Source organism: Mus musculus, chromosome X (assembly GCF_000001635.26).
Source record: "Mus musculus strain C57BL/6J chromosome X, GRCm38.p6 C57BL/6J".
NCBI lineage: Eukaryota > Metazoa > Chordata > Mammalia > Rodentia > Muridae > Mus > Mus musculus.
The window spans coordinates 134535051-134554870 of record NC_000086.7 but is presented as its reverse complement, the minus strand read 5'-3'; the positions used below and the strand labels follow the sequence as shown (position 1 = coordinate 134554870).

General features: G+C 44.5%; 2 protein-coding genes across 5 annotated transcripts in view; both read left to right on the top strand.

The window, feature by feature from the left end:
* Window positions 1-12537, top strand: part of Btk (Bruton agammaglobulinemia tyrosine kinase) — a 41295-nt gene extending 28758 nt beyond the window's left edge. For 3 of the 4 annotated variants that reach the window (XM_006528483.4, XM_006528485.4, XM_006528484.4), the window contains 9 exons: window positions 103-182; window positions 345-472; window positions 3595-3669; window positions 4393-4564; window positions 5240-5456; window positions 7245-7309; window positions 8041-8159; window positions 9232-9389; window positions 12064-12537. In XM_006528483.4, the coding sequence (XP_006528546.1) occupies window positions 103-182; window positions 345-472; window positions 3595-3669; window positions 4393-4564; window positions 5240-5456; window positions 7245-7309; window positions 8041-8159; window positions 9232-9389; window positions 12064-12135 (1086 nt within the window). In that variant the 3' untranslated portion in view covers window positions 12136-12537. The remainder of the gene's footprint in view (window positions 1-102; window positions 183-344; window positions 473-3594; window positions 3670-4392; window positions 4565-5239; window positions 5457-7244; window positions 7310-8040; window positions 8160-9231; window positions 9390-12063) is intronic. The other variant, NM_013482.2, reaches the window with a different exon arrangement.
* Window positions 12538-13200: 663 nt separating this feature from the next.
* Timm8a1 (translocase of inner mitochondrial membrane 8A1) lies at window positions 13201-17615 on the top strand. Its single transcript, NM_013898.3, has 2 exons — window positions 13201-13414; window positions 16604-17615. Exons 1-2 carry the CDS (start codon window positions 13283-13285, stop codon window positions 16763-16765), a joined length of 294 nt encoding a protein of 97 aa, NP_038926.1. The 5' UTR covers window positions 13201-13282; the 3' UTR covers window positions 16766-17615.
* Window positions 17616-19820: the final 2205 nt, after the last annotated feature.

The window sequence follows — 19820 nt, the reverse complement described above, 5'->3', positions numbered from 1 at the left end:
GAAGTGCGGCTTTTAGGAGCCGAAATAAGACAAAAGCATTAGAACCAATTCCCAACAAAACACCATTTTCTTTTACAGTGAACTTCTTTTTTGTTGTTTCAGGGGAAAGAAGGAGGTTTCATTGTCAGAGACTCCAGCAAAGCTGGAAAATACACCGTGTCTGTGTTTGCTAAATCTACTGGGTACGTGTTATGGTTCCAGTGATATGGGGTTAAAGGTTAAGGGTGGCCTCCCAACACTTCCTCTTTCACTTTCTCAGCCTTAAACATAAAATTGCCTCACTTCATTGTCCAGGTCCTTCCGTATCTTGTTCCCAAGTTACTGACTGAATATAATTTCCTCAGGGAGCCTCAAGGGGTGATCCGCCATTACGTTGTGTGTTCCACGCCACAGAGCCAGTATTACCTGGCTGAGAAACACCTCTTCAGCACCATCCCTGAGCTCATTAACTACCATCAACACAACTCTGCAGGTGAGTGCCTGCAGGCAGCAGAGAAGGCTTGCAAACACCCAGGGAAGCAATTCAAAACAAGGAGAGAGAAAGTAGTCCCACCAAGCAGTGTGAATTAGTTATGAAAGTTAGTCCCTGTGACGCTGAACAAGGTTCGAGTCAAGATGTAGTCACACACACACACATTGACTTATTTATTTATTTTCTTTTTCTTTTTTCTTTTTTGTTTTTTCGAGACAGGGTTTCTCTGTGTAGCCCTGGCTGTCCTGGAACTCACTCTGTAGACCAGGCTGGCCTCGAACTCAGAAGTCCATCTGCCTCTGCCTCCCAAGTGCTGGGATCAAAGGCGTGCACCACCACACCCAGCTTATTTTTATTTTTTATTTTTATGTAGTGCCCCACCACGCCCAGCTTATTTTTATTTTTTTATTTTTATGTAGTGCCAGGGAATTTAACCCAACATTCTAGGCAAGTGTTCTACCATTGAGCAACTCTCTCAGTCCTGTTTGTTTTTACTTTTGTTTTCTTTTGGGTTTTCAAGACAGAGTTTCTCTATGGAGCCCTGGCTATCCTAGAACTCATTCTGTAAACCAGAGATCTGCCTGCCTTTGCCTCTGCCTCTGCCTTCCAGTGCTAGAATTAAAGCATGTGCCACCACATCTGGCTTTACTTGTTTTTAAAAAAATTTACAATTTTTTATTAATTCTTCATAAATGTCACATCATGTACCCCAATCTCACACATCTCCCCATCCCTTCAATATCCGCCCTCCACCCCTGCAACTTCCCTCCCAAAAGAAAGCAAAAAATAAAAATAGAAATGAAAGACAAACAAACAAAGAAGTAAAAACTCTGGCCCTGGAAGCAGCACACCCTTTCCCCTAATTGGCTTTACTTGCAAATGTTCACTGCAACGAGCCATTGGTCTGGTTCAAGGCCTCTAGCTTCTGCTACACTATCAATACTGGATCCTCACCAGGACTCCTTTTGGAAATCCTTTTTTTTTTTTTAAAGATTTATTTATTTATTATATGTAAGTACACTGTAGCTGTCCTCAGATACTCCAGAAGAACGCATCAGATTTCGTTATGGATGGTTGTGAGCCACCATGTGGTTGCTGGGATTTGAACTCAGGACCTTTGGAAGAGCAGTCGGTGCTCTTAACCACTAACCCACTAAGCCATCTCGCCAGCCCCAGAAATCCTATTTTTTTGCCCTTGGTCATGGAGATCCTGCAGCTTTGGGATCTGTAGGACTGGCCTCTCCACAGGCTCCATAGATGGGGTGGATGTTGGGGTGGGCCAACTCAGAGCCCTGGATCTGGGCCTGGGAAGCATCTGAGCTGGTCAGCCCACCCACTCTCTGGCACCTGCATCACCAGGGTCAGCTCTCCCACTTTTCCCAATCAAGGGGTGGGGCTGGCTCTCCTGTCTCACACCCTTGGGGCTGGCTCACCCATGCCCCCACCAACAGAGCCAACTCTACTGTGCTGCCCAGGCAATGGATGTGGGAAGGGACAGTTTACCTTTTATTTTTACGCAGGCTCTTACTATGTTGTTAAGACTGGCATGGAACTTACTCTGTAGGCCAGGCTATCCTTGAATTCCTGATTCTCCTGCCTCAGCTTCCTGAGCTGGGGTTACAGGCTTGTATAGTGGGACTGACAAGACTATTTCTCTTCCTCATCTGCCATTTATATTTATTATTTTAAAGTGTGTTTGTGTGCGTATGAGTGTTTGAGAGAGAGAGAGAGAGAGAGAGAGAGAGAGAGAAGAGAGAAGAGAGAAGAGAGAACAGGCGCCTATGGGGTCTAGAGGCATTGGATTTCCTGGAACTATGGTTATGTGGGTGCTGGGAACTGAACTCAGGTCCTCTATAAGAACAGTATGTGCTCTTAACCACTGAGCCACTTCTCCATCTGAGGACTAACTTCTTACTTGGTGCTAAGTGAAGATGCGATGATACAGTGACTAATGAGTCAGAGCATGTTCACTAGCAACTATTCAGTGTTCCTACCACGTACCCTTGCAATTCAGTGTTCCTACCACGTACCCTTGCAATTCATTCAGTTCTAGGAGGGAATAAACTTCTGAGTCAAGATGCTTTTTCCTGCTTATTTTTGATTCAATAAAGTTTTATTTTCCCCAAATGTACAGCTGATTGAACCTGTTCCTGCACCTTCACCAGCAGCTGGGGCATCTCCACCCCTTGTGTTTCTGGTGTAAATGGGCTCTGTGCTTTGAAACCAGCTTGAGCAGTCCTTTAGTAAGGAGCTCCAGAAGGGCTGTCCTGGCCAAGGAACCGTGAGTCTTCCAGTCTCTCGGAGACCACGGCGGGAGTAATAAACCTATAACTGGGAACTTCCTGACAGAGTTTGTCCTATGTAGCTTTGTCAAACAGGACGAGATGAAAAAAGCTTGTCCTGAACTTTGCCTTTGGGCCACTTCTTTTTGGCCTAGCCACCAGATTTATTTACTAGGTCTTTGTCTTTTTTTTTGGCTGGCTTTCTGGCATCTTTCTTCTTCTGGTCATCCTTGGGCACCGTGGTGAAGCTCAGGAGTCGTGTGCAGCCCCACTAAGATGTCAGAAAAAAAAAGGAAATTTCTTTTTTTTTTTCCTTTAAGACAGGGTTTCTCTGTGTAGCCCTGGCTGTCCTGGAACTCACTTTGTTGACCAGGCTGGCCTCGAACTCAGAAATCCCCCTGCCTCTGCCTCCCAAGTGCTGGGATTAAAGATGTGCGCCCAGCCTTTGTTTCCATTTTTACTTTCTTTTGAAATAAGACCTTTTTATCTTGTTATGTAGCCCAGGATGGCCTCAACTCAGAGCAATCCTCCTGCCTCAGTGCCTCAGTGTCTAGACTAAAGAAATTACAGGTGTGAACCACTATACCCAACAATAGGGAATATATTTCAATTATTATTTTCTTCTTTATTTTTTTTTGTTTGTTTTGTTTGTTTTTGAGTTTTTCCACAAAAAATTTGGTGAAGGGAGAAACCATCAGAAAACACTTGTGGGTTAGTGGAGATCCTCTGGAATTCAAAATGAACTAGAAAGGTTCATACTAGAATTGTGAGAATTTAAGATGATGGGCATGTGCAAGGAATCCCAGCCCCGATGCTGACATTGTGACCTCTCTGTTTCAGGCCTCATATCCAGGCTGAAATATCCTGTGTCTAAACAAAACAAAAACGCGCCTTCTACTGCAGGCCTGGGCTATGGTAACTACTTATTTCTGTGGACTTGGATGAACTGGCCGTTATAAGAACCACCTCAGCAGACCCTGCCTTTTAGGACACTCTTAAGATGTACTGTTCTGTGCCAGCTGTCGCTAGGAAGGGCTAGATAGAACCAAGATATTTAGAAAATGTCTCCCTCTAGTGGTTTCTTCTGGGACTGCAAAAACGGATTCCTAAAAGGATTTATTGTTGATGGTTTAACTTTCTCCATTTCTTTTCTTGGGCCTGTGAATACACATATGCATTAGTGCAGTTGCATAAGTCAGAGGACAAGCTGGAGTTGACTCTCTCTAGCATACAGGTCCAGGGGATCAAACTCGTGTCTTCAAGCTTAGTGGCAAGCACCTCCATCTACAGAGCCATCTCACCAGCCCTGTTTATTTTATCATATAAAAAATTCAATATCATTCATTAGTTTATTAACTGTCATTATTAACCTAGTCGTAAATGAATTTTGGAAGGTCGTTTGGGCTCTCTTCTTGCCTCCTGGCCAATTTGTACTAAAATTTCTGGATTCCTCCAACCAGTAATCCCCCACCCTCCTTCCCTGGAGATTTGCCTGAATAAAGAAAGGTGGATCAGTACTCGTGAGAATATCCCCTTTAATGTTTTTTCCTATTTATTCCTTAGTAAGGAATCTTATCTATTGCAGTCATGATATATACATGCCCCCCTCAAAGAATCACAACAAGTCTTTGTTGGTAGGATCATGGGAAATTGATCCAAAGGACCTCACCTTCTTGAAGGAGCTTGGGACTGGACAATTCGGTGTCGTGAAATATGGGAAGTGGAGGGGCCAATATGATGTGGCCATCAAGATGATCAGAGAAGGTTCCATGTCGGAGGATGAATTCATTGAAGAAGCCAAAGTCATGATGTGAGTTACATCCTAAATTCAACTCTCAATCCAGCTGTAGAAAGAACTACAAGGTCAGCGCACTGTGGTCTAAGGTGGCTTACAGTGTGAGGAGCTTGGGATAGGGGTCTGAGGTTTGCCTTTGGTGGGTTTACCTTACAGAACTGCTAAGGTAGTCAGTTCTATGACTTAGATACTGGTTGAGAATAGTGTTATGAGCTGGGCGTGGTGGCTCACGCCTTTAATCCCAGCACTTGGGAGGCAGAGGCAGGTGGATTTCTAAGTTCGAGGCCAGCCTGGTCTACAAAGTGAGTTCCAGGACAGCCAGGGCTATACAGAGAAACCCTGTCTCGAAAAACTGAAAAAAAAAAGAGAGAGAGAGAGAGAATAGTGTTATGGACCTTCTCAGTAGCATTTTGAGCGACATGTACAATATTAGACTTTTGAAAGAAATGATGACTATAGTTTTACCTATTGTTTTTCTAAGCTTGGGCTTGTTTCTTGTTCATTGGGTAGACTCCAAAGCCCTGCGCACCCCCACATTTGAGGCACTTTTGGGATTTGTTATGGGAAGGAAAGAATAACCCTGCTATTATGGTACCATAGTCAATGTTCTCTGCTAGGCCAAGCCCTTTCCTACCCTGCCCCTTTATGACTAGTCTGCAGGGGCAAGATGCAGACTTGCCTCTCCCACAGGAATCTTTCCCATGAGAAGCTGGTGCAGTTGTATGGCGTCTGCACCAAACAACGCCCCATCTTCATCATCACCGAGTACATGGCTAATGGCTGCCTCTTGAACTACCTGAGGGAGATGCGGCACCGCTTCCAGACACAGCAGCTGCTTGAGATGTGCAAAGATGTCTGTGAAGCAATGGAATACTTGGAGTCGAAGCAGTTCCTTCACAGAGACCTGGTGAGCCCTCCGAAGGACTGGTTGGGGATCAAGGGGTAGAATAATGAACGCTGGGAGATAGAGCGTCCACCGCTGAGGAGGGTGGCAGGTGCCAGCACTTAGCTTGTCTCTAGAAATCATTACAGGTTAAGTGTGCATCTACCCCACAGTTGAACCCATCATTTGTCTCTAGCCTTAATTCCAACAGGCCTGCCACTTACCTTGAGTCCTTACCACTTATGAGGAAACAGCACCCACTCTAGACCTTGAGCAGAAGAGCAATTCTGTGTTTTCCAGTGGGACTTCTGATACGAAGCCACTATTTGGTTATGTCAGAGTTACAAATATAACCCATAGATACATTTTGATCCATGGTTTCTTTTCTTTCTATTTTATTTTATTTTTAAAGTAAGGTTTTATGTAGCCCAGGCTGGCTTTGGACTTCTGATCCCTCTTTCTCTACTCCCAAGTGCTGGTATTATATGTGTGTACCACCAGCCCTGGCTTATGCAGTGCTGGGAACTGAACCCAGAGCTTCATGCTTGCTAGTCAAGTGTTCTACTAACTGAGCACAAAAACTGTTCTATTATAGTTAGCAAATACCTAAAGAGGAACATTGTACATTTGAAAAACAACTGTACATTCCAGATTCTCTTGAAAAATTAGACCATCTGAGAAAACAGGACCCACAATCTCACTGCCCATGCTAATCGTCACCTGGAGGTGGGGAGTAGCTCTCCCCTTCATACCCAGCCTGTGTGCTCCCATTTTCTGTGGTCTCCACTCACCCCACTTCACTCTTTTCTTGCCCACTTAGCTCCTGGAGGCATCAGTTGTTGCCTCTGTTTCTTTCAGCTAGGTGGAGACTCAAGTTGTCCTATTCTTCCTGCCAGAAAGACCAAAACCAATGCAAACTTGTTGGCTGTTTCTTCTGAGTTCTCTTAGTAGTTCAGTGAAGTGGAGTTGTCCACATGAACGAAATTATTTGCATGCTTGGTTTAGGACTGTGTATCAGGTTGCTCTCCATATGATGGAAATGCAGCAAAATTTCTCAGGATCAGTCAAATGTGTGGCCTCACCCTCATAATCCCAGCCCTTTCAAGATTGAAACAGGAGGATTCCCATGAGTTTGAGGACAGCCTGAGCTATATCCTGAGTTCAGCCTGGAGTACAGAATAAGACTCCCTCCTCCTCGGGCTGGAGAGTTGGCTTAATGGTTAAGAGCACCGACTGCTCTTCCAGAGGCCCTGAGTTCAATTCCCAGCAAACACATGGTGGCTCACAACCATCTGTAATGGGATTGGATGCCCTCTTCTGGCATGTGTGAAGACAGCAACAGTGTACTCACATACATAAAATAAATAAATAAATAAATATTTTAAATAAAAGACCTTCGTTCCCTCTCTTTAAAAAGGCAAGGGAGCTAGCTTTGCTGGTAAAGTGCCTATAGAATTGAAAAAAAACAAAACAAAACAAAACAAAAAACAGAACACCAAGTTCAGATCTCTAGTACCAATATAAAAGCCAGTATAACAATGCATATCTGTAATCCCAGCACTAGGGCACTGGGGAGAGACAGGCAGATCCCTGGAGCTTATTGGCCAGCCTGGCCCAATCAGTGAGCTCTAGGTTCAGTGACGCTGTCTCTAGAGACAAAGTAGAGAGTCATTAAAAAAGACACCTGACATCAACCTCTGGCCTCTATATGCACACACCATACATGTGCATATGCAACTCCATGCTGATGGGCAGAAACTATGTCTTTAACTAAGGTCAAGGATGCAGTCTCACATATCTATTGTACTATAGGCAGCTCGAAACTGTTTGGTAAACGATCAAGGAGTTGTGAAAGTATCTGACTTTGGCCTGTCTAGGTGAGTGTGCCTTTTTCATCTCCCCAGTTTTTATTTATTTTGGCAAAGGGGTTGTGCTATGTGGTCCATGCTGGCCTAACTCATGAGTACTGTTATCTTGCCTTGGCTATCCACGACTGGGATTCCAGGCACGAGACATCACCCCAGCTTTACCCTTGCCTTCATTGCTGGATGTCTCTTTTCCTTTCCTCTTTTTCCTCTGTACCCTTCCCCCCTCTCCATTCTTCTTCTATTTCCCCAGTATCTTATCTTGATCTGCTAAACCCACTGACTTTCCCCCATTACTCCTTCCTTGGTCTAACCTTTATTGGCTCCTGCAGGCTGCAAGAAAGTGGGGAAGAGCCAAAACTGATGGCCCAGGCCTGGAATCCCATCAACTCTAGAGGCTCAAACAGTACCATGATTGAAAATTCAAGACCAGCCTAGGCAATTTAGCGAGACACTGTCTCGATTGTTCCTCAAAAGTACAAAAAATGTTAGAAGTATTTATCATCAGTAGCCTAGCGTGTGCAAGGCCCTAGGTTCAACCACGTAGAAGGTAAATACTTTTCTAAACAGAAAGAAAACAGAGGTTTTGTTAAAAGTAACATTTGTAAAAGGCATTGACTAGCCAGCAGAGACTTTGAGAAAGTAAGTGTGCAGTTGGACAGCCCTTATGGTGTGTGCTGAGAAGACGGGCACACATCAAGCCATCTAAATCTTAATGGTAACAAGTCTTGAATCGCTTGCAGGTATGTCCTTGATGATGAGTACACCAGCTCTGTAGGCTCCAAGTTTCCAGTCCGGTGGTCTCCACCAGAAGTGCTTATGTATAGCAAGTTCAGCAGCAAATCTGACATCTGGGCTTTTGGTAAGTAGATAAGAACATACAGGTGAGGATGCCAATATGGCTTAGTGGGTAAACTGCTTCTCATGCAGCGCTGGCAACCCCAGTTCAATCCTCAGAACCCACAGAAAAGCTGGAATCAATGGAGAAGAATACAGGCATCTGTAATCTCACTATGCCCCCACCAGCAGATAGGAGGTAGAGACCAGTGAATCAAAAGTCGTGGACCTGCTAGCCTGTAGAATGTACCAGAAAAACAGCAAGGCAGACCGTTGTCTCAAACAAGGTGAAAGGTGAAGAGCAACACTTGAGGCTGTTGTCATCTCACTTCCACTGTATGCTGTGGTGCAAGTGCTGGAGCACACACGCGCACACACATGCGCACGCACGCATGCACGCGCACACATGCACAGTGGGGTGGAGGGAGAGGAGAAGAGAGAATATAGCTCAAAGAAGAACATACAGGAAAGTTTAAACTTGTATTCCTCTTGTCATTCATCTGATCCTTGGGTGTTTCTTATGTGTCAGGGACCACAGGGGTTTGTGGGGACAAACACAACCAACTGGACATAATCTCTATCTTCTTAGAAATTACAATCTACCCCCAGGAAACAAAACGTTCATTCTTCAACAGCTTCTGAATACTGATTATGTACTAGGCACTCTGTCAGAGCCTGAAGCTACCAAGACAAACAAGACACAGTCTGTCTCTTCTACGGTAACTAATAATGGGCTAGCGTAGTGCAGCTCTGCTAGCCGTCGGGACAGCCAGGACCGTGGCAGGAGCCTGGACAAATGCAAAAGCCATAGAGGGGAGAAACCAGCATATTCTAATCTTTTTTTTTTTTTTTTTTTTTTTGGTTTTTTCGAGACAGGGTTTCTCTGTATAGCCCTGGCTGTCCTGGAACTCACTCTGTAGACCAGGCTGGCCTCGAACTCAGAAATCCGCCTGCCTCTGCCTCCCCGAGTGCTGGGACTAAAGGCGTGCGCCACCACGCCCGGCTTCAGCATATTCTAATCTTAATGGTTCATCGAGAAGGATTAGGCCCCAAGGATCCCAAGAAAGCTGAGTGTACGTCCCCTTTATATCTCCTAGGGGTTTTAATGTGGGAGATCTACTCCCTGGGGAAGATGCCGTATGAGAGATTTACTAACAGTGAGACAGCAGAACACATTGCTCAAGGCTTACGTCTCTACAGGCCTCATCTGGCATCAGAGAGGGTATATACCATCATGTACAGCTGCTGGCACGAGGTAAGGTTCCCTCTTACACTATTCCCTTGAACTCAGTTTCATATTGAGCTGCCCAGGCCCTGCTCCCCACGGCCACATGTCAGCTGGGCACTGCCTTACAGCTAGCTACACATGCTTTCTCATTCTGGGCTGCACCCCAATCCTCTGATGGCCTTTTCATACCCACCCTGATGAAGTTGTAGTATTTTGGAAATACGGATCATGTTTTACTATTCTAAAAATGCTTTTCTGGGGCTGGGAAATGTAGCTTAATTGTAGGGTAGAGTGCTTACCTAGCATCAAGTACGCCTTTGTTTGGCCTCCAGCACTTCCTAAGCCAGATGTGTGGTGCAGGTGTCTGATTGAGACCAGGTCTTGGAATGTCAGGCTGGCCTCAAATGCTTTATATGGCCAAGGTTGACTTTCAATTTCTGGCTCTCATGTCTTCACCCCAATTGCAGGGGTCAGAGGCATGCATTCCTATGACATATTCCTATACTTGATCTTAGCCAAAAGACCGAGAAACGATCTATGCCCTATTCCTAAGGATTTTTAAAGCTTTTTTTTTTCTTTGAGACAGTCTCTCTACATAGCCCTGGCTGTCCTGGACATTCTATATAGATTAGGTCAAATTCAAACTCACAAAGATCCACCTGTCTCTGTCTTCCAAGTGTCAGACTCAAGGCACGTGCCACCATGCTCAGCCTTCTAAGGAATTTTTAGGAATATTAACTGCTGAGCCTCTTTCCCAGAGATTCTGTTAAGGTATATCTGCTATGAAATGCTGAAACCCTTTCAAGTTTCCCAGGATCTGCTGATACTTGAAAACCACTGATTTAAGCACTATGAAAATGATGGCCCTTCAATTGTGATACATTGAAGCCATTCTGTCATGAATCCTTCCTGAATTATCAAAAATCCCAGGGACAACTATGTAGTCCCAACACTCAGGAATTTGAGGCCAGAGGTTTTGCCATGAATTTCAGGTTAGCTTGGGCTACATCTTGTATTCCAGGGTAGCCCGGGATATAGAGTGACATGCTATCTCAAAACAAACAACAAAAATCTAAAATAAAATTTCTTTTTAAAAAAGACCAAATCTCAGCCAGGCATGATAGCACATGCCTTTCGCCTCAGCATTCAGGAGGCAGAGGCAGGTGGATCACTGTGAGTTTGAGGCTAGCCTGGTCTATATAGTGAGTTCTAGGACTTCCAGGGATATGTAAAGAGACATTGTCTCAAAATAGAAAAAAACCAAAATCTAAAAAATGACCTAGTCTAATTGACCTCTAAAAGAACCTTAATCTGTCTGTGGATCTCCAAAAGACTAGTAACCTTAAAGTCAGACTAACAAAAGGCCCTAGTTGTGAAGGGTCCATCCCAGGCAGTCTGGGGCTTTGTAAAGTTAAATGCTCTGCTCATTTAGCTTTATAATCACAGAAAGTGTATTGGGACCTGGCCTTTATGAGTTCTGTTCTGTCAACCAGCTAAGCACACCTGATAGCCGTTTTCAATTGAAGCTCTGAAATAACGAAGTAGTCTGTATAAATTTGCAGTGAACTTATCCTCACTCTTGTGTGTGTGTGTTTTGAGACAGGGTTTCTCTGTACAGCCCTGGCTGTCCTGGAACTCACTCTGTAGACCAGGCTGGCCTCGAACTCAAAAATCCGCCTGCCTCTGCCTCCCGAGTGCTGGGATTAAAGGCGTGCACCACCACGCCCGGATTATCCTCACTCTTAATCAGCATGCCATCTTAATTTGACAATTGTTCTTATCACACAAATAACTTGAGTTGTTCTGGGCTGTGGCCACAACAAGCTTTTGTTTGTTTGTTTGTTTGTTTGTTTGTTTGTTTTTGAGACAGGGTTTCCCTGTACACCCCTGGCTGTCCTGGAATTCACTTTGTAGACCAGGCTGGCCTCCAACTCAGAAATCCGCCTGCTTCTGCCTCCCAAATGCTGGGATTAAAGGTGTGCACCACCACCGCCAGGCCAGGCACAAGTTTTTAATCCCAGTAGAGACAGGAGGATCTCAGAGTTCAAGGCCAGCCCAGTCAGCCAAGCAAGTTCCACAACAGCCAGGGCTACACAGAGAAACTGTCTTTAAATTAAACAAAGAACAAGATACAAAACAACAACAAACAAATGAATGAGTAAAAGAGAAATTCTATACTCATTTGTATAACAGGCAGATAAAAGCTTGGCTAGGCAGGCCTTGCCTAGTCTCTGGGAAAAGATGCAAGGGAGAAAGAAGTAAAGGCAAAAGTAGTTACCATTGTGGGCTGGAGAGATGGCTCAGTAGTTAAGAGCACTTGCTGCTCTTTCAGAGGACCTACTTTCAATCCCCAGAACCCACATGGCAGCTTGCTCACAACTATTCATACCCCCATATCCAGGTGATCTGATATTCTCACACAGACAAATGTGCAGGCAAAACACCAGTGCACATCAAAATAAATAAAAACAACAACAACAAAACCGAGTTGCTAAGTTGAAAAGCACACAAGGACTTGATGGAGATCCTCCCCCCCCCCCCCAATTTCATTTTTCCTCTTTGCATGCTATCTAGAAGCTGCTGCTGCTGCTGGGTATTTAGTATATACTTAATAAACATAACACTTTGTGATTTACCACCCAGGGTTCCTTGTGGATTCTCGATTCTACACTGTAACACTATCCATTTTCTTTGGTTTTAGAAAGCAGATGAACGTCCTAGTTTCAAAATTCTCTTGAGTAACATTCTAGATGTGATGGATGAAGAATCCTGAGCTGGCTGCTAAGCTCCGTGGATCTCCTCCTCTCTCCTACAAAACCTAATTCCATGTTTCCTGAGGAGTTCCCTGGCTGCAGGGCTCTAGCCTTCCATGCGCCTACTGAATGCATGAAGAGCCCTGGACATCTAGGAATGCCTTTCTTCTCTCGTTCCCTGGCATACTGCTCTAAGCAAAGGTCAAGGGATTTCTGTGCCTAGTATTACCCATAACTTCAAGACTCCTAACAGACTGAATTGGGGATGGGAACACTTTGGGGGAGGGAAAACTGTAAATAGCTCCACTAGTTGTCCAACAGCTTGTTGGTTAAGTGTTAAGAGTGGTGGTGGTGGTGGGGGGGTAGGAATGTTGCCATTAAAATGGGTTGTTTTGTTACAATAAAATTATTGGAAAGAGTTATCTATTTTAATTTATTACACAGCTGCTCTGAAGCTATCTGAAAATTGCAAAAAAAAAAAAAATCCTATCATTAGTTTGACATATTCCTAATCTAGAACTCGACAGAACTCACATTTCACTCCCTCATACTCTTGTTAAAGCCTGCCCCTGCCTCTGAATTCTGGACGCATTTACAAACTTTCCACAGTGCTGGGCACACAGTAGCTAACAGTATCGTTTGAATAAATCTTAAACTTAGGAACAAACTCAGCCAGAGCCTCATTTCCATACATTTAGAGGAGAACTCAAAGAAACACTGGGGCCAAGGGAGAGTAGCTAGTTAATTCGCCAGAAGAGTTCTGGCTTGGGGGTAAAGCCAGGGCTGAGAAAGCGCGGGCCAATTTGGAAGTGGGCAGGGTGGGGTCAGAGGGCGGGCCCTTCAGTGGACCACGTGGGATGAAGCAACTTCCTCCTTTCCTTTATGCTACTCTTTTCTTTTTGGAGTTTCGCTCCCACGGGCCGGGCGTTACCGCGGTGTTGCTGCGGGGAGCCGATTCCGCTCGCGGGGACTGCGGAGCGCAGCGGCTCGAGGGGAGCGGGCAGAGCCGGCGGGGACAGCAGCCCCGCGCCGACGCGGTGAGCTCACAGGGCGGTCCCCGGCGGGGGCGGGGGGCGGGGGAGGTTGTAGTTCCGGTTCCGTCACCCAGACACGTGAAGGTCGGCAAGTCGCTTCAGTGCTCGCCTCGGCCCGCGTGGTCGTGCCGGGATGGAGTCCTCCACGTCCTCTTCGGGCTCGGCTCTGGGCGCCGTGGACCCTCAGTTGCAGCATTTCATCGAGGTGGAGACGCAGAAGCAGCGCTTCCAGCAGCTGGTGCACCAGATGACGGAACTTTGCTGGGTGAGCTCGGGACTCAGATCCGGACGCTGTGCCTACTTTTCCCGTGCCCTTGCACCCAGAGGACTTGCTAGGAAGTGGGGCTCTCCAGAGTGGGAGGAGGTCTTGATTGTACCCCGGGTTCTTAGATTCCTTATGCCGAGCCGAGCCGAGCCGGGAGGCACTACAGTGACTCCTCAGGGAGACCCTAGGTGCAGCGGATTGGGAGTCACACTTACACTGCTGTCCCACCCAGCGCTCTGAGGCACCTGAGGTTGAAGTTGTTTAGTGCTGGCCACTAGAACTGATCAGAATCCCCAATCCTGGAATTTTAGGGAGGCCGAATCCCAGCGAGTCTGTGACTTATTTCTGGACTCCTCGGGATTTGCCTAGATTACCCAGATATAACCCTTCTGATGAAATGACAAGCGGCTCTGTCTCATTAAGTATAAAAGTGGCATAATCTCTCCTAACACACATATATTAGTTGCCTTCGCCGTGAGTCGTCGTGTTGTGTAAGACCAAGCCATTAAGGTTTGAAGGTTGAGAAATTGAGTCTGCTCCGAGAGGGGACTTTGGCAAAGGGGCAGAGGCGTTTGTTTGTAGCTGAGATCAAAGTGTTCTTGTTGCCAAGGGCAGCACACTGCCCTCCACCGACATAAAAACTTAAAGGATTTTACAGGCCAAGGATAATATTCATTGGAATTGGAGAGACTCTTAAGCATTGTGTATAAAAGGAGAGAACCATGAACAAAATTTATTCTAGAAGCTTCAAACTATATACAGACATTGCTTTTTGGTCCTTTCCCTGTAAACTTACATATTGCTGTGCTCTTCTGGTCTGCCTCCGGATCAGAGGCTGGCGCTCTCTCTCTCTCTCTCTCTCTCTCTCTCTCTCTCTCTCTCTCTCTCTCTCTCTCTCTCTGTCCCTCCCTCCCTCCCTCACTCCCTCCAAGGTTTCCTGTATTTCAGGCTGGCATCATACTGAATAGATGGCTTAGAATAGCTGAAAATGACCTTGAATTCCTCATCTTCCTGCTTCCCATACCTTTCAAGTACCCAGTTTACAGTCATTCACCATCACCTCCAGCTTTTGAAAAATCCTTTTAAAAATGTATCTTTAGAGACAGGGCTTTCCTCTTCACCCCCTACCTGTCTCGGAATGTAGAGATCCTCCTGCCTCTGCCGCCATCAAGACAGGATAGATTCTTTTTCTAAAAGTCTTTGGTTCATTATATTTGAGTGGGAGTTGGGTGTGATGATGGCTGTTAAGGATTGATGGTGGTACTTGCCTTTAATCCCAGCAGAGGCAGGTCTGTCCCTTGAGTTCGAGGCCAGGCTGGTTCAGGTATACTGGCGGGAACTCCTGCGGCAGGTCTACAGAGTGGGTTCCAGGATAGCCAGGACGATGCAGAGAAACTCTATCTTGAAAAGCCATAAAAGGGGGCTGGCGAGATGGCTCAGTGGTTAAGAGCGCCGACTGCTCTTCCGAAGGTAACCACATGGTGGCTCACAACCATCCGTAACGAAATCTGCTGCCCTCTTCTGGAGTGTCTGAAGACAGCTACAGTGTACTTACATATAATAAATAAATAAATAAATCTTTAAAAAAATATTAAAAAGAAAAGCCATAAAAGAATGAGCTAGAAGTGTACTGACTTCCAGAGGTCCTGAGTTCAAATCCCAGCAACCACATGGTGGCTCACAACCATCTGTACTGGGATCTGACCTCCTCTTCTGGTGTGTCTGAAGACAGCTACAGTGTACTCATATAAATAAATAATAGATCCTTTAAAACAGGAATGAGCTAGAAGAGAGGGATTTATTTTTTTCCCAATGTTATAGCCATGAGTAAGTTTCTCATGCTGTAATAAAGGAGCTCTACATGTACACTCAAGCAAGCAACCCGGACTAAGATTCAGTGGACACTAAAGGACAACAGTAGACCGAGGAACTGGGGAGAAGGAAAGGACAGGACTTGAGAATATAACGGTGAATATGCTCAAAGTAGATCATATACATGTAGGAAATTGTTGAAGCATTTTTTTTTAGTATTTATTTATTTATTTATTTTGGTTTTTCGAGACAGGGTTTCTCTGTGTGGCCCTGGCTGTCCTGGAACTCACTCTGTAGACCAGGCTGGCCTTGAACTCAGAAATCCACCTGCCTCTGCCTCCCGAGTGCTGGGATTAAAGGCGTGCGCCACCACGCCCAGCGCATTTTTTTAAAAGCTGAAATACAGAGCCTTCCTCAGAGAACATTAGCTTTTCATTTCTCCTGAGGAGATTCAAGAACCTTTGGTGTGTTGAGTAGGGTAATCAGTCCCCGAACTGGGAACTGTTGGAAGCAAGACAAAGGGATCACAATTTCCAGGCTGTCTAACCCTACATAGTGAGACCTTGTCTCTAAAGACAGTCAACACCACTTTAAATAAACGACTTACTGAAGGTTAGTATGTAGATTTTCTTTGTTTGAGTTGGGGCACCTAACTGATTTATCTCGTAATCATTTTCTTTAACAGTTCATTTAAAGGCATTTAATGTCAGCATTGTTGTGTGTAGAGTTACAGCCTAATCTAGAAAAAAGGTGTTTTTTTTTTTTGTGGGGGGAGGGCATCGAGACAGGGTTTGTCTGTGGTCCGGACTGGTCTTGAACTCAGTCAGATCCACCTGCTTTTGCCTCCCAAGTGCTATAAAAAGGTTATTTCTTGTGCATTTTTGCTGCTTTTCTCTTTCATGTAAGGTATGGCATTTTCTGGCCCCCATGAGCAAACTCTGCCAGAGTTCCCGCATAATCAGACGAGGACCGATAATGGTGTGTATTCCATTGCCTTGCTTTGGAATGTAAGCCTATGTCTAATTGCTTAACAAGTGGTAAGGTGCCAAATGTGAAAATTTTTATATTAATTTTTTTGGTCAGCATAAAAAACAAACAAACCATGGGCTTCATCATGGTGTATGTGTTGTTTTAGCACATGTATTTCTTGCTTTCCTTTCACTTCTTTCTATCATAGTCTTCTTTCTAGTTACATCTCTCTTTCTTTCTCTCCCCCCCCCCCCTTACACACATACACATACAGAAACATACAGTTTTAAACTAGATGCCACAGGTGAGAGAAAACAGGTCCAAATGCATTAACCCATCAGATGATTTAGGCAGAATTATTTCTATAAGCGAAGGACCCTTGGTGACTCTGTTTCTTGTTCTGAACAGGAGAAGTGCATGGATAAGCCTGGGCCTAAGTTGGACAGTCGGGCTGAGGCCTGTTTTGTGAACTGCGTTGAACGCTTCATTGATACAAGCCAGTTCATCTTAAATCGACTGGAACAGACCCAGAAGTCCAAACCCGTCTTCTCAGAAAGCCTTTCTGACTGATCTCAGCATTACCTCTTTGGAAAAGTAGTTCAAGAATTGAAGAGCTGCTGATGAGGTGGTTGAAGAAATGGCTATGGGGGGGATTAAACTCCCAATTTTCTTTATCGTCTTGGGACATCTTGTCACCTGAGAATGAACAAAGACCAATTTTTATGTATGGGAGTTGAGAGTCATGTGTATTTGGTTGTGTTTTTAAAGCTAACCATGTGACAATAATTGACAGATAAATGAAAGTGTGAGATGCATATAACTGTATATGGGACTGCTTTCTCAAGGTCCCTTTACTGCTTTATAAAATAATTTTGATAGGTGGACTGCTTTCTAGAATTTGATAGTGGGACCACATAGGGTAAATCTTGATTTGTATGGGTTCATTTCTGATTTTTTTAGGGAGATCTTTGTGTCAGTCAAATTGGCAGTGGGGAAAGATCCTGGCACTGTTTAACTGTGAGCTTTCTTTCATGTCTGACCTGGAGCTGAAAAAAAGTCCTATGGAGTGTTCCTGCAATCCAACTTCTTAGGTTGTCTCTCCCCTATACTGTGACTTACTTAACTCGCAAATTGAAAATATGGTCTCAAGGTAGAAGAGGAAGCCTGAGAATCCAAAGGGCTTTAGTCATAAAAGAATCTAGCTCATGAGTACTATTCTTATTACCAGACAGCCACGAGAAGAAGTTAACTTACTATGTATATCCAGATGCAAAACATTCACAGATGTGCCTAAAGAAACCGCGACTTAGGCCAGTTCAGAACTAACAACTGTTTCAGGTAGAGGTGCATGCCTGATGGTAGACATCGATTCCATTAACTGCATTCTTTTGGTCACTGAAATAAAAGCTCGCAAGATCAATGTTGTGACGAAGAGGCTTTCTGTTTTGGGTTTTTAACTGCAAACTCCGATTTTGGGCTCACTACCAAGACAGAAATGTAGTTGGTTTCTACTCTAGAGGTCCCCGAAGTTTTCATGAGAAGAAAATACTTGGTGATAAGAAGGGAAAAACTCTGTGCTAACACCTTAAGTCCCTGATAGAGGAGCTTTTGTGGACATCCCCTCTTGTTTTTATATTCTCGTAGTCTAAAGGGAAAGTGCCCAGTGCAGATCCATGAATCTGGACAAATACACACTTGTAGTATATCCTCATGTTTGGCAAACTGTGATGAAAAAAGTTATATATACATACATATATGCATGCATACATATATATGACAAACTAAAGTGCCTTTTCCAAGCTAGACTCAGGGATTGGATAGAAGCAGCCCCAAGGTTGAAGAGATTAGTCTTAGCCAAGGGAGACAGTAAGAAAGCCGTAAAGATTTTAGTGTTGTAAGCTCTATTAAGCAACGAAAAGTAAGTCGGAAAAGAATTTGAAAGAAAGAAACACACTAAGGGTGTTAGGAGATGTTTCTAGAGCTTTGTTAGTTTCTAACATAGCAGCTGAGGCCTGAAAGGATCAAGTGACCAAGCCTTACAAAAGTACCAAGGAGAATTGTGTGGTAGAGGTGACAGTCCAAGTGCCTCAGGGTAGAAGTTAAAAAACTAAAAGTGACTAAGGAAGAACACTGGCCTGTGTGAGTCCTTTCGGCTTTTACCTAGCATGATGGGAAGATTTTAGCAAATGTGTGATGTCATATAACTTGCTGCTTGGTGTAATAGTACTTAGGGTAGACACCTGACTGGCATATAATTTTTATGTATCAAGGTAAAACGTAAGTGGCACAGAGAGTTCTTTAGTCATTTTTTTCCCAGTTCTGTGTTTTGAGACAGAGTCTCTGTCCTGGCTGCCCTGGAGTTCACTCTGTAGACCAGATTGGCCTCAAACTAAGAGATTCTGCCTCTGCCCAGAGGATGAAAGACATGTACCACCATGCTGGAAATTATTCTTCATTCTTAATATACTTTATTACTATGCCATTATTCCTCCTGATTTCTCATTCCATAACAACATATTCTCATTGTATGTATGCAAGAAGTTCAATGTTTTCATATGCTCAGCTAATACAGTGAGAAGGTCATACATTATGTGAGGTCTGTACCTTACACCTTGTCACCGTAGGATTCAAAAGCACTAGGTACGAGACAATGGAGAAGCAAAGTATAACATTTTCTCCCGCTTCCAGAAATATCAGAGCAACCCCTAGGGTTTTGTTAGTCTTGGGCTTTCACATTCAGCTGTCTTCAGTTCTACTGGTGCAGTTCTGTTCATTTCTGTCCCCTCACCAGGAGGGGCTATTCCAAGGATTATCCACTGGCACAGTTCTCTTAAAACTTCTCCAGGCTTATATTTGTTGGCACATAATCCGACTCAAAGGCTGATGGAGATCTGACTTGTATCCCACATCTTCAGTCTATGTAGGCCTATGGGCCTTACTCGGATTTACCTTTCTCAAATGTATGCTTTGGATGGAGTTAAATGTATTCCCCATGGGTTCATGTACTGAAAACTTGGCTCAGTGTGGTAGCAAAAGGAAAAATGAAGAGATGGGACCTTAAGGTTGGAGAGATGGTTTAGTGGTTAAGATCATCTGCTGCTCTTGTGGCGGCCCTGGGTTCAGTTCCCAGAACCCACGTGACAGTTTACAGTTGACTATAACTCCAATTCCAGGGGATCCAACTCTGCCCGCTGGCCTCTGTGGGTACTAGGCACACATGTGAGGTGGAGACATGCATGGAGACACAGCACTCATACAAAAAAATGCCATGGGTGGGGCCTGAGGGTAGGTCATTAAGTTATTGGTGACATTAAGGTACGTTTTGCAGGGCACTGATCGGGTTCCTCAAAGAATGAGTTATCAGGAGACCCATGCTCTCCCACTTTTGCCACCTGTCATAAAGTGGTAGCTTTAAGGGGAGCCCTTGCCACAGCCAGTGATGTGTTGTTTGAACACTCAGATTTCAAATCTCTAGGTACATCTCAACATTTTACAAAGTCACCCTGCTTCAGGTATCTTATTAAGAGTATCTTATATTACTATATTATCAAAAGGCAACAGGTGTGGACTAAAAAGAGCATCTCCAAAGGCACAGAAAAAAATGAAGTTAAAAGTATGTAAAAGA

What these genes read in the sequence shown, in the direction of transcription:
- Timm8a1 (NM_013898.3), top strand. Translation starts at nt 13,283, where the DNA reads ATGGAGTCCTCCACGTCCTCTTCGGGCTCGGCTCTGGGCGCCGTGGAC. An exon ending in AGATGACGGAACTTTGCTGG is followed by an intron (nt 13,415 to 16,603) that starts GTGAGCTCGGGA and finishes TGTTCTGAACAG; the next exon opens with GAGAAGTGCATGGATAAGCC.